At 38.2% G+C, this 18,105-nt stretch overlaps 3 protein-coding genes across 5 annotated transcripts in view; 2 read left to right on the top strand and 1 right to left on the bottom strand.

Moving 5' to 3' along the window:
* Nucleotides 1-18,105, bottom strand: part of LOC134657734 (disintegrin and metalloproteinase domain-containing protein 33-like) — a 40,439-nt gene that overhangs the window by 14,477 nt on the left and 7,857 nt on the right. The window contains exons 2-6 of the mRNA XM_063513298.1: nt 2,244-2,335; nt 2,006-2,161; nt 1,258-1,390; nt 866-1,023; nt 261-434 (exon numbers count right to left, since the gene is read on the bottom strand). Coding sequence (XP_063369368.1) covers nt 261-434; nt 866-1,023; nt 1,258-1,390; nt 2,006-2,161; nt 2,244-2,335 — 713 coding nt within the window. The remainder of the gene's footprint in view (nt 1-260; nt 435-865; nt 1,024-1,257; nt 1,391-2,005; nt 2,162-2,243; nt 2,336-18,105) is intronic.
* Nucleotides 4,097-9,659, top strand: LOC134657474 (uncharacterized). Of its 3 annotated transcripts, XM_063513043.1 has the most exons (8): nt 4,097-4,211; nt 4,742-4,877; nt 5,022-5,224; nt 5,841-5,930; nt 6,057-6,513; nt 6,890-7,023; nt 7,555-7,683; nt 9,580-9,659. In XM_063513043.1, the coding sequence occupies exons 1-8, from the start codon at nt 4,206-4,208 to the stop codon at nt 9,616-9,618; spliced, it is 1,194 nt and encodes a 397-aa protein (XP_063369113.1). In that variant the 5' UTR covers nt 4,097-4,205; the 3' UTR covers nt 9,619-9,659. The 3 variants fall into 3 exon arrangements, with proteins under 3 accessions (XP_063369113.1, XP_063369111.1, XP_063369112.1); XM_063513041.1 differs by having other exon boundaries at nt 5,841-6,513; XM_063513042.1 differs by having other exon boundaries at nt 5,841-6,513; nt 7,555-7,688; nt 9,580-9,595.
* Nucleotides 16,030-17,410, top strand: LOC134657621 (uncharacterized). The gene is made up of 2 exons (XM_063513185.1): nt 16,030-16,175; nt 17,132-17,410. The coding sequence occupies exons 1-2, from the start codon at nt 16,043-16,045 to the stop codon at nt 17,374-17,376; spliced, it is 378 nt and encodes a 125-aa protein (XP_063369255.1). The 5' UTR covers nt 16,030-16,042; the 3' UTR covers nt 17,377-17,410.

The raw sequence follows: 18,105 nt of genomic DNA, 5'->3' as shown, positions 1-18,105 counted from the left end.
ATCGGTCTTTGGCGTTGAACCTACGGTGCGGATACCTATATCGGTCATTGGCGTCCAAAAGGTTAAGAAAACAAAGCAAAATTGTTAGGTTTATCGCAAAACACGGTAGTAAAAAGTCGTTAGAACTATCTTGAAGGATCAACAGTCCAACAGATTATAGACTCTTATCACTACAATTCAATGTATCGTGTGGTATAACACACATAGGCTTGGTAGTGCCAGAACGGATACAGGAACAAATCTATCCCTAGTGGTCTTACGGAGTTGATGATGTTCGCCAGATCCTTCATCTGCCGATGGACTAAGCGTATGTTTTCGCCGCTGGCGAGGTATTCGCCGTGGTCCACGACCAGCACGAGCTCCACGTAGCGCGAGCGCCGGTTTGCATTGAAAGGCTCTTGGACTACAGCGTCGACAAATGCGTAGCGTTTGTCCTGGAAGGTATAAGTTGTGTCAAACTATGTGGTAGTCAACCGAACACGAAGTGAGACTGTCAACTAGGGGTGTACTTTTCATGTAAGTTCCATTTGTTAAAGATGTCTTGAGTAATTTTAGCCAGTTAATTTTAAAGGCAGGAACGTAGTTCATATATAAAATACAATTTCTAAAGGTTAATAAGTAGTTAGATGTCTCTGTGGGTGAACTAGATATTATTTTAGTTTTCGATTGCAATAATGGTATTATCTTACTTTTGTAATACCCAGGGAAACCTTGCTAAGGCGTGGGTAGGTATACTTTTAGTCAATTTCAATTTTAAACGAGATACTACGAATAGGTACTATACTTATAAATTGTCTGTTAACAGTATGGACGATGGTTTTTTAAACAGTAATCTCCGCATCCTTTACGAAGCAGATCTACTCACCCGACTGGACCTTCCTGCCAACTCATCGCCTTGCTGAAACAGCATAGAATCGTAAGGGTTGTGGCTGGAGTTATGCTTGGAGCCGGTCTCATCACCGCAGCGGTGTCTCTTCGTCAGGTGCTCGTGCGAGTACAGGAAGTGATTCTCGTTTATGTCACCTGGAACGAGACTTATCAGCTTAAATATACAACATAAGTTTCTTGATAGTTTGGCGTAGGTAATTGTCCCTTAGGATCTTAGGATTGATGTCAAAAGATCGAGCTGTTGTTGTTAAAATTATACAACTAAGTCGAATGAAAGTCCATAGCTTGATGACGACTTGTGTTTTACATTCAAACAGGCTGGCATAATTATATTCCTTATGTTTGTAATAAGTAGAATGCATAAAAGACCATGTGCAGGCTCGATGTACCGGAGCTGTTGTCCGTTGTAGAAGACGCCCTTCACTCCGTCGCACGTCGACACCGCGGCCCACGAGCCCGGCTTGCCTCGCACGCGTCCCGAATACTGGCATAAGTCCAACTCCTGCAATCACAATATTCTCTTTGTGTGACCTAATGTGAAAACCAAAGCACAGAATAAGTAATAGTTTTATCAAACAGAAAGGCCACGCACCACTCCGCCTCGACTCGCATTACCTCACCCCGCGACTGACCGCGACATAAATCTGGCGGACTTCTGGCGTCGTCTCAGTACAGACGTGCCACGCACATATAAACGCAAATGATTTTTGATGTATGGCGTGTCCGCCCTGTGACCAAAGGCTGTGATTAGGCATTAGGTTGAACTAATCTATTCGCGGGCGAAGTCACATCTGCGAGGCCCGAGGTTCTTTCAATGTGTATTCCCTAGGTAATAAAAAGTTATGTACGGAGCTCTAAAAAGGGGCTCCCTGGGGACCCTTTAAGTGCGAGCCCGTGGGCGAGGGACCGCTTCAGCTACGCCACTGCTGATGAGGGACCTTTAAGGTTCCGTCACACAGGCGCGTTATCCGGGTGGGGCGTGAGCGGGGCGCGCCGCTTTTACATATAAAACGCTCACGGTCCGCCCGGAAAACGCGCCTGTGTGACGGAACCTTTAGCGTCAAAGGCAATACCATCTACCATAGATCTAAAGTAGGTATACATTGTAAGTAGGTACCTCTTTCTCCGGCACATGAACCCTGGTCTGACCATCCTGCTGATAGCTCAGAGAGTGTCCCCGTGGCACCAGCGCCTCGTTAAGTTGCAGTTCTAGCTCATACTCTTCTCCTTCGATGCTCACAGTTATGATCACATCGCGGAGATGGGCTCCTGTCTGTAAGATGAACATAATAAATGACTAAAGATTAGGTATACACATAAGCATATAGCTAGTCGTGTATCTAAGTAGTGCTGACCATATCTTTTGTAGATGTGATTTCTCTCTTCGTTCTGCCGTGCTGCAATTTGAGCTTAACAACACTATGTTTGCTGAAGTCCGTTGAGGGATCTGAAACAATATAAAATTGTTAGAACCAGTTAAATTATAGATACTATAAATAGTCATTTTAGGGTTCCGTACCCAAAGGGTAAAAACGGGACCCTATTACTAAGACTCCGCTGTCCGTCCGTCCGTCCGTCCGTCCGTCTGTCACCAGGCTGTATCTCACGAACCGTGATAGCTAGACAGTTGAAATTTTCACAGATGATGTATTTCTGTTGCCGCTATAACAACAAATACTAATAAAACCGGCCAAGTGCGAGTCGGACTCGCGCACGGAGGGTTCCGCACCATCAACAAAAAATAGAGCAAAGCAAGCAAAAAAACGGTCACCCATCCAAGTACTGACCCCGCCCGACGTTGCTTAACTTCGGTCAAAAATCACGTTTGTTGTATGGGAGCCCCACTTAAATCTTTATTTTATTCTGTTTTTAGTATTTGTTGTTATAGCGGCAACAGAAATACATCATCCGTGGAAATTTCAACTGTCTAGCTATCACGGTTCGTGAGATACAGTCTGGTGACAGACGGACGGACGGACGGACAGCGGAGTCTTAGTAATAGGGTTCCGTTTTTACCCTTTGGGTCCGGAACCCTAAAAACAGAATAAAATAAAGATTTAAGTGGGGCTCCCATACAACAAACGTGATTTTTGACCGAAGTTAAGCAACGTCGGGCGGGGACCATTTTTTTGCTTGTTTTGCTCTATTTTTTGTTGATGGCGCGGAACCCTCCGTGCGCGAGTCCGACTCGCACTTGGCCGGTTTTTAGGGTTCCGTAGCCAAATGGCAAAAAACGGAACCCTTATAGATTCGTCATGTCTGTCTGTCTGTCTGTCTGTCCGTCTGTCCGTCTGTCTGTCCGTCCGTATGTCACAGCCACTTTTCTCCGAAACTATAAGAACTATACTGTTGAAACTTGGTAAGTAGATGTATTCTGTGAACCGCATTAAGATTTTCACACAAAAATAGAAAAAAAAACAATAAATTTTTACTTCGAACTGAAACTCAAAAATTTTTTTTTTCATCAAACCCATTCGTGTGGGGTATCTATGGATAGGTCTTCAAAAATGATATTGAGGTTTCTAATATCATTTTTTTTTAAACTGAATAGTTTGCGCGAGAGACACTTCCAAAGTGGTAAAATGTGTGTCCCCCCCCCTGTAACTTCTAAAATAAGAGAATGATAAAACTAAAAAAAAATATATGATGTACCATGATATATATGATGTATGATGTTACCATGTAAACTTCCACCGAAAATTGGTTTGAACGAGATCTAGTAAGTAGTTTTTTTTTATACGTCATAAATCGCCTAAATACGGAACCCTTCATGGGCTTGTCCGACTCGCACTTGGCCGCTTTTTTTTACTGGAGTGAACATCAAGAGGTGCCATAAATACACCGTGAGTAAACAAGATCTTGCCAAATTACAATTAGGTCATTAGTCGTGAACGCACCCTAAGAATGACAGAATGTCTGTGACAGTCTGTGACAGGTGACAGCAAAGTTCCGAAAGTTTTTCCCATGTTTTTCTTTGCCTTTTAATCCTTTTATGCCGTTTAAGTTTACATATGTCACTTATGTCAGTGATAATAAATAGCGATAATAATTAATTCATGATATGGGATTGATAAGGAACTTGTATTTCTATATATTTTTATAGTAATTCGGGTTTTGTCATTCATTCAATTTCTGGTACATAAATGCAAACGTAATGTTATGTCAATCATTATGTTAACGAAAACAGTGCTATAATTTATGCAAACAATAAAGGATTGTTATATTACAATAAGGAAATCGTGTACTATAAAATAGTATCTGAGATATAAGAATTACGAAAACAACGAAGAATTTTGGTAAATTTACTAGTTAGTATTATGATGGTAAGCTGAAGTCTTTGCAAGTTTATACAAACAGTAATTAATGTAAAATTCTACATTATCATTGATTTATGCAGCGGTGGTAGATATCTTATTATAAGAAATAATAAATTGAATAACATAACATTATATTTTACTGTTACCTACTTTTCTTTTCTTTAATAATTGTTGCACAACATTGAGACCAAATACCTAAGTTAATGTAAAGAAGAAGAACAAAACTAAAGCCTTTTAATTACAGATTTTATCTCATTCTAAATAAGTCAACTGGATTATTTAAATACTTTTTATTGGCATCAAAGTAAACAAAAGTATACTGTGTGGCAAATAACCTAAAGTCAAAGAAATGTTCTTATAAAACAAAATTATTTGTATGATTACAAGAAAATATTTAGTATTTGATAGTAATTTTATTTTTTAGCCTAAGGGATACATAATGCAGTAAAAAAGTTTATACACATATTTATAGCCAACTTAAATAATAGACACTGGTTATCATATCACTCATTTAAAATAGAATTTACAAATTTTAGAGGATGGTGACTATACTGGATATATTTAATGAGGACTGCTGGCGGCTCGTACTGGACTTGTTGTCCACTGAAGATGTTATAAGATCCGAGCGAGTCAGCCGTGCTTGGCAGGATGTAATCTTCCGTTACCTTCAGGGTAAGATGACTGCAATCATATTCTAAGCTGTTTCATAGTAGCATTGCTATACATTGGTTAAACTTGGACCATAGGTCTGCATCAGTTCCACCTCACTTCCTCAATTATTGCAAGTTTAAAAGTCTACAATAATATATTTTTCAGATGTTGGTATAAGCATAGAATATCCCTGGTATGGCCATAAGGCTTCTCGTACCCAACGTGTACTAAAAATGGAGGAAGATGATCCTCAGAAGTTTAAGGAATTAACAAGGAAATGGGGCTCATGCATCAAGAAAACGGATTGTGTTAATGAAGACAGCTTGGAGGTTATACGGAAGAACTGTCCTGATTTAGAAGATGTTACGGTAACTATTAGTAATTCTATGTCTATCTATCTATATAGCCTTTTATTTCCGATCCTTGGGTACAATGGTTATTGGGTGTCATGAACTGGCCTCTTAAATTGTAACACCTTATTATGTACATGACAATGCAATATTGAATAAATGACTAAATGACTAAGTCGATATTATTATCTTTTTTTTTACTACAATATGTCACGCAGTTTGGTGTGCCTTTTGGCATAGGCCTCCTCCAACATTCTCCACTGTACTCTGTCCTCTGAAACTCTGGACCAAGTAAGGCCCCTTTCATCTACCCATCTTGGTTTTGGACAAAAGTCTTCTACTTCTACTTTGGATCATTTATTTTAGTGATGTATGGCACAACTATTTGGATCATACACATTTATAAACGACAGGAAATATTATCAAATCACTGTAGGGAAATACCAAAACTTTAATAGGGAAATTTCAACGTAATTTAGTTTCTTCTAATAAGATGAAGAAATATGTAGGTGTACTTAATAAATGCCTCGGGCGAGGCACGTCTCCGCCGACCGAGCCAGCTTGGTCAGTGTGGACCCGCCTAATTCACAGATTATAATAGTTTGCCTAATTTGCAATCAATTTCATGTCGCAGTTTTATGGATTACAAGAAGATACCTTATCAAGTGGATCAACAAAGACCTTCAAGAAGCTGAAGCGAGTACATTTCAGGGGCTGCGATTCTGTAAGGATACTCCATACACATTATGTTAAAACATCAAATCTCAAAGAATGCTTTGCTTTTTGTGGTCTCTACTGCTTTATACTTAAGGCTTATTTTGGAAATACATGCTGTATGAATAAAAAACAGTTGACAGATAAGTGCGTCAAGCATTGGCTGGTGAATTACAACATCGAGGAACTAGTAGTATGGGGCGCTGAAGAAATTACTGGAAAGTGCTTGGTAACTCCGCACTCTGCAAAACTAAAGGGTCTATGCTTTAAAGAGTGTGAGGCGTTGGATTTCCGTCATCTACTATCCGCTACAAAACACCTAACTTACTTAAAGAAGTTGGAGCTGGTGTATGTTCCGAGAGAAATCTTTCAGAATGTCCATTCGGTGTTAGATAATCTCCCCGGATTAGAGGATTTATGTTTACGTTGGGAAAAGAAGATGGAATTGGGAGACGACTGGGCCGAGTCTATTGGACGGTTGAGACTGCGGCACTTGGATGTGAGCTTCAACCCTAACGTGACAGACGAGTGGCTGGTAAAGGCCTCCTGTGGTTTCGGACGACTCAACGAACTGCATGTAGAAGGTTGTTTAGGTAAGTTTCACTAGCGCAAAGCTACTGATGTGCTGTCAAAGTTTCAAAAAGTACAAAACTTTGGACTCTTCTCATATTTTTGACATTCCTAAGTGAAAGTTTCTTTTGTTTCCTGTGAAATTTTCGAGAACTTAACCAACTTGTGTAGATCAACCATGGAAATAAAATGTAGAATGTATGTAAAATCAAGCGTCAGCGATGACATTAATGTCTGTGAGATCAACCGCAATATATTTTTCTGTTCTTTGCCATTTCTCACATTTCTGACCTATTGTGATCGCCACCCTCTTCTTCTGTCCTTTAACTTGATAGTCTAACGTTGTCATATCAAATTGCATGGCTATTAGTAATAACTGACGAAAATGATTTAAATTAGGTGTGACCGGACGCGGGGCAACCGCGGCATGCAGCGTAGCGGGGCCGGCGCTGCAAGGGCTTCAGCTCGGCTCCAATGTCAAGATAAACGATGCCTGCGTCGAGGACATCGTCCGGACTTGCCCCAACCTCGTGGTAAGTCCTATAAGGGAGATGCTACAGACTGTGCTACAGTCACATGCAATAATATAATATGTACTCTGGCACATCCACTTTGTCAGTAGAAAAAGGCGGACAATTTAAAAAATGTATGCTCAAAGTGCGCGGTGTGTTTGAGTACATATGTTACACAAAAAAGGCCACAAAAATATCTGACACACTCTTATTTGGAGCCCTAGCACATGTACCTAAGAAAGTTGAGGCTTAAGTCGATATGCTGAAGATATCGTGACATCGTACAATATAAGCGTTATTTTTTCTGAAATCGCAGCTTTTTATAATTTAAAAAAAGTTGGGTACAGTCACCTGCAATAATATGTTACACAACGAAGGCCGCAAAAATATCTGACACGATCTTATTGGTAGAGCAATAAAAGCATGTCATACATTTTTGCGGCCTTCAAAGAGTAACATATTATTGTTGGTGACTGTACCTATGATCGTTTTCCTGTGACCCTCTAAAAAATAGTCCTGTAATAAAACTAATAAAAGCCTGTTTCTTTTCAGTGGATCAACTTATCCTACTGCCATGGTATAACGGAAAACATCGTGGCGCGGTTAGGGAAAGCGCGCAGTGTTCGAGACAGAAAGATGCGTCTCATAGTCCATGGCACCGCGGTCGAGGGATTTGAAAAGGTATAGTCTGTCAAGCTGGATATGTCAGTAGCAATGTAAAGCAAACTAAAGTATGGTATCCCTAGGAAACGAACAAGAAGCTGCAATGTAGGTAGGTACATCGAGCAACGATGAAATGTAAACAAAACAGTCCCACAGATAAGATATAAATGACACGCGATTTTCGAACAATTCAAACGCAGTGTTGCTAACCCGCGAAATTTAAATTTGCCGCCTTTTTCTACTGACAAGATTTGCTTGACCAGGTATATGTAAAATATGTAATGTAATAAAATAAAAATAAAATCTTCCAACACAAGATTTATTGTGGGAGTGGCGCCCCCTACGCAGAGTTTCGCGTGTTGCTAACCTGCGATTTTTTAAATTGGACGTCTTTTTCTACTGACAAGATTTGCTTGACCAATTAGCAAGTATATATTAACACAATAGTAAATTAATAATGAGTGTAATATCCACGTAGAAACAGCTTTAGCCTGTTACTATGCCTCCTCGGAAGTCTTATTAATACATACATCTTTCTTTTTTAACTCCCGATGCAAAAAGAGGGGTGTTATAAATTTGATCGCCATTTAAATTTAGGTTTTCTACCGGTGGTTCTTAGACATGTTTTATCAAAATCGGTTCATTTATTTCATTGTGTTGTGATTTTTTATGTTGCACACTTTTCTGCATGTGTATGACCCTTAACCACAGAATAAATAATCCTTAACTTTAACTCGCAAGAGAAAAAAGTATAAAGGCCCCTCCACACTCGTGCGCGAATCGCGATTTTCCCAGACTGCGAACTCGACTCCGCACTCGCGTTCGCAGCTTCGCGCACGAGAAGATAGTGTAATCTCCTGAGCATGATTCATATACAGGGATCGGATATTCGGATTGATATTTACCTAAACTTTGGCGGCGTGAACGGTATGGAGACGGACTCAACTTTATTTTCGTAATAAATTTCTCGGGATTTCCCGGGATTTGTTAACTATGTAACAAGGCAATCTAAACTCATATTTGAACATTTTAATACGCGTATTTATTATGTATTTAATGTAATTTACTATGGAGAAATATTAAATTCAATGTACCTGAGATTTATTCAACTAGCGAAATATCATTATCATAACTTAGTTTAACGGAACTTGTCGTGAGTACTAGTACTTTTAAAACTACGAGTACTTTAGAAATTGTTTTCCTTCGACGTTTCAAGGACGACATTATGCCCGTGGTCTCAAATTTTTTCCCTTCCGCTATCTCTGCTACCGCCATTGTCTTACGCATAGCAGGTAAAAAAAGACGGGCAATACAAAGAAAATTCGTCACCACGTGTACTTTAGGTATGTACGTGGGCTTTATCTTAGAGATTAAGTGGGGTGTTGAGAGTAAATCATAGTGTCACGAATACCATCAAGATTTAACTAGACGTGAACCTTATGTACAACTGACAAAATTGTACCTTTTGCTTGAAAACGTCACATATATGTGTTATACAAAAAAAATGTTTTATTATTCTCTTATATTACAGAACCCTTGAATCTATTATAATAAGTAGTAAACAGTTATGTAAGATATGTATAGAGAAATGCTTACATTATTTTGCCAATTCACGCTGCGGCTACACTACATACACTGTTCTTGTTAGATCTATATAACAACATATTTCCTTACAAAAATTGTCAAAAATAGCCATAAACTAAACATGTAGGTAAATTTGTACCATCTTATGTCATTTCGTGCGATCCCGGAGTCCCGGAGCATATTTATTAAACTTACAATAAAAAAGAAGCCGACTCCATATTTTCCCAACAATTTCCGGAATTTTGCCAAGTTTAGGTAAATATCGATCCGAATATCCGATCCCTGTTCATATATCTTATCTTATCTAAAAGTCTTTTTGTTTGGTGACAGGATAAGCACCCGTGGCTAATCTTGGACTTTGGAGACTGAAGCTACGTCGAGATGTAGTGCAAATGGTGAATGGCGCAAAAAATAGACGGCGACGGAAGACGATTAGGTCCTTATTGTATAATGTGTATAATAACCGGCGACACTGACACAATAGAATAGATAATATAGAATCCCATTCTGATAGTAAAAGTCGGCAAATTTCGATCTTAATGAGGAATATTCGGGTAAATCCGAATACCTAAAATTATCGGTAATTCCAAAAATAAACTGTATTTTGATGGCATTAAGGGTGATTTTCGGATTTACCCATTATGAAGTATTCGGAATTACCCGAATACACCTTACAAGATTTTTCGCGCCTTTTTCCGCTAACAAATTGATTTGCCAGACTATTATATTGTACTTCAAAATCTAGTGTCTAACAAACTTTGAGTATATAGCCTAAGGAGATGTGATACACGGGCGACCCCCTCCGGCAAAGTACATTGGTCAACTGTTCAAACACGTTATATAAAACTACTTGAAGTCGCTTCACCGCCATTTTGCATCGTTCCGTGTCGCGAGACGTTTCTCTTAAAAAATGGTGACTTGTTCAGTATTATCGTGTAAAAGGTGATCTGATAGCTCAAATTCGCAACAAGATTGCGTTTCCTATCATAAATAAGTATTTATACTAACTATTAAATGTATATTGAAGTACAATCTCCATTTAAAGAAAAAACCGTTGCGATACATAAACGACAGAAAAATGTAAACATGAATACAGTGGTACGGGGACGAATCGGTCTTAAGGGATGTGACAAAGTCAAAAAAGCGACTCAACATTTGAATGATTGAATGAATCATTCATTCATTCAATCACTGCAGTTTGTTTAATATAGCTGATCAAGCAAATAATGTCAGTAAAAAAAAGGCGCGAAATTCAAATCTATATATATAAACGTGAAAGACCTGACTGACTGACTTAAATCAACGCCCAGCCCAAACCGCTGGGACTAGAAAGTCCAAATTTGGCAAGTAGGTTCCTTATAAGGTCTAGGGGTCCACTAAGAAAGGATTTTTCAAAATTCATCCCCTAAAGGGGTGAAATGGGGGTCCAAAATTAAAAAAAAACTCTCCTGCGCGTGCGAAGCCGCGGGCAAAAGCTAGTTTTCTATAAACCCGGAAAACCCGCGGGCGACAGTTCATTCCACAGTTAAGCTGTGCGTGCGGGCTAAGACACAAAGACACATAAATACAGACAACCATACATACAAACAATCATTTTATTGGCTACCTAATATCTTCAATGTACAGAATTTTCACTTTTACAATTTTATAATAAATAGTATAAGACAATTCAGTTCATTCATCAAACTGATTTGACTCATTCTTCAGATGTGACCCATCACTATTATGTTCGTATGTATGCTGCATAGTTATGTGCAAACTCTGTCTGTGTGCGTGTAATTTTTGATGTGTTGAATTTTATTGTAGTGTGCGTTTGTCGCAACAGCAAAATCTGTGTCTGTTGAGTTACTTATCTTTTGGTGGTGTGCTGTAGGTGTTTACCTTGCCCCCCGCTAAAAGTGGTGAAAAAATTTGTTCGAAGAGTTTACGTTATCACATCTCCTTAGGCTATATACTCAAAGCTAACAAAACATGAACAAAACCGATGTTTGACAGTGAATCACGTTGTCCCTCCCTAACGCATGACGCGTTCACTTTCTCGGAAGTCGCGAACGCGAGTGTGGAGGGGGCTTTAACGACTGTTCACAGCAGTCGTGAGCTGAGCGCGCCCGAACAATTGACTGAAAATATCACTGATACTGAGGGGCTACCGCGAAAACCGTTTTTCGCAAATTGCGGGGATTTTTCTCTTTTACTCCAATGAAGGCGTAATTAGAGTGACAGAGAAAAATGCCCGCAATTTGCGAACTTCGATTTTCGCGGTTGTAGCCCTGGTCAAATTACGGTGGCGTTGTTGATCGGGTCGCCACTTTCCCGAATGAAGGTTGAGAGAGGCGATGGCTGAGATACGCGTCATACTCGTGAACGGGTGCTGTTTGTGGAGACTGGTCTATTTAAGCTAACACGAGCTATTATTATATTTAGTAACTTTATTTTTGAGGATAATTACATGGACACACCTCATTCGGTTCTCGTATGCTATTTTATTTTTATTATCATTTTCTGTTTTAATGAATGTTTTAATTAGGTACCTATACAGGATTCTGACTCTTGGAGACCTTATACATCTCTAAGGATAATTTGATTAACTATTATATTGTATTTTTTTTAGTTATGACACTTAGAGACATTTGCACCTCTAATAATTTTAGATTATATAGTTCGTTTTTTTAGCATTAGAAATAAGGTAAACAATCTTGATGTGTCTTTTAATTGAAAAACACATTTTAAAAATAAGTTACGGCAAATATGTAACAATTATGAATCTAATACGATCATTTATATTCTTCTGCTTTCATAAGTAATAGTTTTTGATTTTTAAAAAGCGTTTTTCAATTAAAAGACATGTCAAGATCGCTTACCTTCTTGCAAGTTCTTTCTAATGCAAAAAAAAAAAACGAACTATAGTTTTTGTATCTTTGTGTTTTTTTTTATTTAATACTATTATTATAGTTTTTTTTGTAATGCGACATTTAGAGACTTTATACATCTCTATGTAATACTTTAGTTTGATATTTGCGGCTTAGATGTATTATATTTAGTTAATGTAGTCTTAAGGATAATTGCCATACCCTACCAGGGTGCCATGTGATCTGTTTCTATTGTAACATCTATTATATTGTACCATGGTTTGCAATAAACGATATACTATACTATACTATTCCATGTTGACGTGTAAAAGTGCCCTTGTGGCCTATTTGCTGAATAAATGTTGATGTTTGATTAATGATTTCTTCCTGGACTTGGCATCAATGTTGCGGAATTTCATTGTACTGTGGTTGTACTGTATAGCTTTATAAAACAGGACCGTCAGGACCCTACAAAGTCGAAGTCAACTCTTAGCACCTACATTTTTAAATTTGGCGCCCTTTTCTACTGACAAAGTGGGTGTGCCAGAGTATATGTAGTTTTTTCCTGTAACTATAAAGCTGTATCCAGACGGGCTGGGCAAATCGACCGATTTGATCATCTAGAATGAATGAATGAATTAAATATCGTTTATTCACAATGAACAATAGTAAGAATAGGATCTTAATTTAAATACATTGCTTCCCATTATACATTCAGTCAATATAGACATGTGAAAATATTTGTCAGTGATATATAGTAGCAAGCCCTGACATGACGCAAAATAGAGAAGAATGGCGCAAAATGATACGGAGAGCCGACCCCAAACCCTAGGATATGGGATAAAGGCTAAGATGATGATGATGATATAGTCACTCAGGCATTCATTCATTCATCAGATTGGCGAAAAATTGTCTCGTCTGGACTCCATTTAATATATTATATATAGCTGGTCAACCAAATCTTGTCAGTAAAAAAAGGCGCGAAATTCAAATTTTCTATTGGACGATATCCCTTCGCGCCTACATTTTTCAAATTTGCCGCCTTTTTCTACTGTCAAGATCTGGTTGACCAAGTATATTAACATCTTAAAGCCGTAACAGACTACCGCACTGCACAGCGACCTTGGTGCGGTCAAAATATCTCTCGCTCTAGCTTATAGCCGTATATGCGTCCTTAACGCATGTACGGCGTACGGCAACCGCACAAGAATTCATTGCGAATTTCGGTTTTCGCGGTAGACCCCTGTGTAGTCTCTTGGTATTCTCAATCGTTTTTGGAAGTTAATAAAAAACTTAAATTTTGAAACTTTCAGGTCTTGTATTTTTGTAACATTTCCATATTTTATTTGAATATCCACATTATTGTGATAAATTGCTTGTTTGCTATCTATTTTACTAGATTTTGTTATAAAATTCAACATGTGTCATCATCCCTATTCTAGCCCCCTCCACACTCGTGCGCGGCGCGAAGCCGATTCACGCACATAGTCTGGAGGGGGCTTTGTTCTACACGCGACTCTATTCCTATAAATTGAACGCACCATTGCCTTAAAGGATTTTTAATAAAATATTGATCAGGCCGAGGGCATGGCATGAGTGGTGGGGATAACTGACAGAACGGGATAGTCTTATGTATCTTTCACTAGGAGTAGCAGAGAAAGCGCTATTATTGTTTGTCTTTGTCACAGTCTCATATTTTTTTATTCCCCACCGTAGTTTATGGTGGGATACAAACAATGCGTAAACGTCAAATTGGTGTGAAACATATGAACAGTGCAAAGATTATCAGGAAAAACATTGAAATCAGTGTTTCGTGTGCATGTGGTAGTACTTAACAATTCAACAAATATGGTGAATTGCTCAGTTTTCCGCTGTATAAGTGACTGCCGGCAAAAACAGGACAACGTAACATTTCACAGGTAAATACAGTATTTTATACTTCGGTCACATTATCATGCTTAGTAACAGCATCCTACAATCTATATAAATTAAAATCTGAGTAGAAAAAGCATTTACAGTAAATAATAACTCGGGTAAAAAAATTAACCTATAAATATTTCCTGATAAATTAACCGACCAAATTACGTACGCATATTGACAGTAAGCCGTCACCCTTTTAATAACGTGTATTCAATTTAGTCGCATTGCTATTAATCGAGGGATACCAGCCCGTGATGCATACAATTACCCCAAAATTCGGGTATTTTGTATTTTAATAACATTTTTATAAATAATTTTGCTGTAGAACTTGACATATACGAACAATAAAATTGAACTGTGTTTAAATTAGAATGTAAATTATATAATTATATTATGTAATTATATTATGTATTTAAGCATTACGGATTCTTTCTAACGTTATAGGGGGTTTTGCCACGACTCAGAGAATCTAATTGATATGCTGCAGGCACTAATTCTTAATTTTGCAATAAGAGTGACAGATTACAAAATGAATATTTCGTTTATTACCTCCAGATTTCCACAAGATGCAGGCACGCGTGCTAAATGGATTTTAGCAACCGGAAGGAGAAACTGGGCACCGACGCAAAACTGCCGGATATGCTCAAAGCATATTTACGAAAACCTACCTTTTCTATTTCTTCCTGTGGTACACAGTATGCTAAAAATTCTTTCTTTAGGCGTACTTGTAATATGTATAATGAATCGCTTAATGATATAGACATTTTTGTTCATAGTTTGTCCGTTTTCAAGAACAAAGTTCGGCATATTTTGTTTACTAGTAATTGAAAAATTGTTTGAAGTAAATATTTTGCATTGTTTTCTTACTTTATTTGCGTGTTGTACTCACAAAACTATACCTACGGGTAATTTAAGTAACCTATTTACTTTTCATTGTAATAGTCAACTTAGTAACGTATGAAACTTTAGGCCTATTTTTAGTCATTTTTGTAAGACTTATTTGTAAAAGGCTGTTTGTTTTCTAAATAAATAAAAAAAAAATTGGCCCATTGATATTTTATTTATCGCTGCGTCTTACGTAGGAGAACAACTCGCGAACGTGATTAAAATTACCCCAATATTTGATAATATTGGGGTAATTTTTACCTATATGGTATCCCCGGGTTTGTGACGTCATCTATGTCTATCCCTTGTTTTTATTGATCGATTGTACACATACATATATTATATTTAAATAAAAGACAATAAATCAGTAAATAAATACTAAATACATATTTAACAGTAAATGGTGACATTGCATTGATAAGCAACTTCTGATATATACGTAATGTGAATGTCTATTTTCAAGTGGACTGGCAGACGTGCTCGAATACTGGTGCAATTATGGAACAGGTTTAATAAGGAAAACAGATTTATAAGGAAAAAACAATTTTATAGTTTAAGATCGGTTTATAACAGTCGTCTTAAGTAAGTCCGGATTAGTGCCTGCAACGTAAAGGCCCGGAACACAAAAAAAATCTATTTATATAAAATTTACAACATATTTAAAGGTGAGCTGAAAACATCACTAGTTTTGCCAATGTTGAAGAATACGAAAGTTTACGCTATTCATTAATTTAATCAATTATTCAAAGTCTTCTTTTACCTAGCGTTATCCCGGCCTTTGCCAGGATCCGCTTCCTACTTGCTTTTTTCTACTTTGCGCGATCCTGGGCGTCTTCTCGTGTGAGTTATTTATTTATTAAGTCTTTGAGCAACACCGGCTTCCAGCATGTTATGTTTACCTTAACGGCTTTACAAACAAAAGTAATTGTAAATCTGTAAAGCCCCATCTCCATATCGCGCGGCAAACCATCGAACATTGGCTCGCGCGGCAGCCGCGCGCAATGGATACCGGGCTGCCGCGCGAGCCAACTCGATGCGCCTGGTATCCGTTGCCCGAGGCTGCCGCGCGAGCCAATGTTCGATGGTTTGCCGCGCGATATGGACACGGGGCTTTGGAGTAATTAAATGACTTACAGAGGATGGCTACTATACTGGAAGTGTTTAATGATGACGTCTGGCGTCTCGTACTGGACTGGCTGCACACCGATGATATTATAAGGTCTGAGCGAGTCAGCCGAGCCTGGCAGGATGTAATATACCGGTACCTCGAGGGTAAGTTACTAGAGGCTGGTTATAGCCATACTTACTATTAAATTTTAGTTTTTTTCATTACACTGCCAGTGATGGATGGACGGAACGAAAAATGTATGGACACTTTTGTTTTTGGTTCCTTTCAGGGTAGCTTGTAATTTTGAGAAAAAACATAAAAAAATCTTTTTCATCTAAGGAAAAAAGTGGTGTGTAAACCTTTAAATAAAACCACCCACTTAAGTATATCCTTGTAAGTCACTGAGTGATTTTTTATTTTTATTTCATTAAAAACAAATTTAGTATGTTGGCAATTTAGTGAAGATATTATGTATAGTTTGGCAAGCCATTTCCAGCTCATTCCTCAGCTATCTCATTCCCCTGGCTACCCTTCTTGGTTACTAATTACCCTTCCCTCAGTAGAAAAAGGCGGAAAATTTGAAACATATAGGCATGAAGGGTCGGTCTATACAAAATTTTAATTACGCGCTTTTTTCTACTGACAAAGTGGGTTTGTAGCAGAGTATAGTATGAGTTTTTTTGTTTAAAAGCACTTAGTTGACATATTCCACACATGACATGTTCCACATCCACCGATGACTACAATCCTCAGTCATGAGGGAGCGACCATAGAGACAGAGTTGACATATTAATATCTAAATATTTTTACAGACAGTTCAAGTATCAAAACAAAGTAAACCTGTTGTGTACTTATATACAGATATGAAGGTTTCGTTTTTCGGCCAATCTGTATTTCTGTGCATGCGTGGTATTGTTGTCTATAAATATACAAGACTTATATCCTCCCTATTGCATTATTGGCAAGTGAATTTTGTGAATTGAATGATCTAGTGACACTAATGGTTTCAGATAGAAAAGTGTTTGGCATCAGGTATCTCGAAATATTCTTTTACTTCACTCACTTGCCCACAATTTTAACTAATTCCTATTTAAAATCTCAACACCGAAATATTTTCTAGGTTGTGGTATGAGCATAGAAATCGGTACTCGCCCCAAGCTCTGGTACGGGGTGAACCACAAGCTCTCTCACACCTACCGCATACTGAGGTTAGAGGAGGATAAACCGGAAATACATAGGAATTTACTACAAAAATGGGGTCCATGTGTCAAGAAAGCGGATTGTGTAAACAGCACTATGGAAGCTCTAGTGAAGCGCTGTCCCAATGTTAAAGATATTACAGTATGTATGACTAGTCTGAATTAGTTATTTTAAAACTTTAGTCATCTTGACCATAAAGTATGAGTCTAGACTCTAGCTGGGACAGGGAAATACCAAAACGAATAAATAAATATACCTACTATTAAAGTTTCCTCAAAAGGCTACATAAAGTCACCTGTACCTATTTTGCAGTTTTATGGAGTACACAATGATGTGTTAATGAGTGGATCATCACAGGTCTTCACTAAGCTGAAACGAGTACATTTCAAAGGATGCGATAATGTAAGAATACACCATACATTACAGTAATCACAACAACATGCTTGGCTTTATGTGGTGTACTGCTTAGTGGCGGATTTGCCCTAAGGCACAGTAGGCCCGGGCCTAGGGCGGCAAGATATTATGGGCGGCAAATTGTGACAAAAAATTCGCTGTTGATAACAAGAAATAACTCAATATGTAGTTAGTATGATGGGTGCTGTGAAAGGGGCGGCTACAGGGCCTAGGGCCTAGGGCGGCAAAGACTGCAAATCCGCCACTGTCTTATACTTAAGGCTTATTTTGGAAATACATGCTGTATTTATAACAAACAGTTGACAGATAAAAGCATCCAGGAGTGGCTGGCAAGCTACGACATTGAGGAGCTGTTAGTTTGGGAATCCCAAGTTACTGGAAGGTTTTTGCTATCGCGTCACTGCATAAAAGTAAAACGTCTGTCCTTTAAAGACTGCAAATTCTTGTACTTCCGTTTTCTATTCGCCGCTATCAAACACC

Source organism: Cydia amplana, chromosome 20 (genome assembly GCF_948474715.1).
Source record: "Cydia amplana chromosome 20, ilCydAmpl1.1, whole genome shotgun sequence".
In the NCBI taxonomy this organism is placed as follows: Eukaryota; Metazoa; Arthropoda; class Insecta; order Lepidoptera; family Tortricidae; genus Cydia; species Cydia amplana.
Note: the sequence above shows the minus strand (reverse complement) of the source record. Positions and strands in the feature narration are given on the sequence as shown.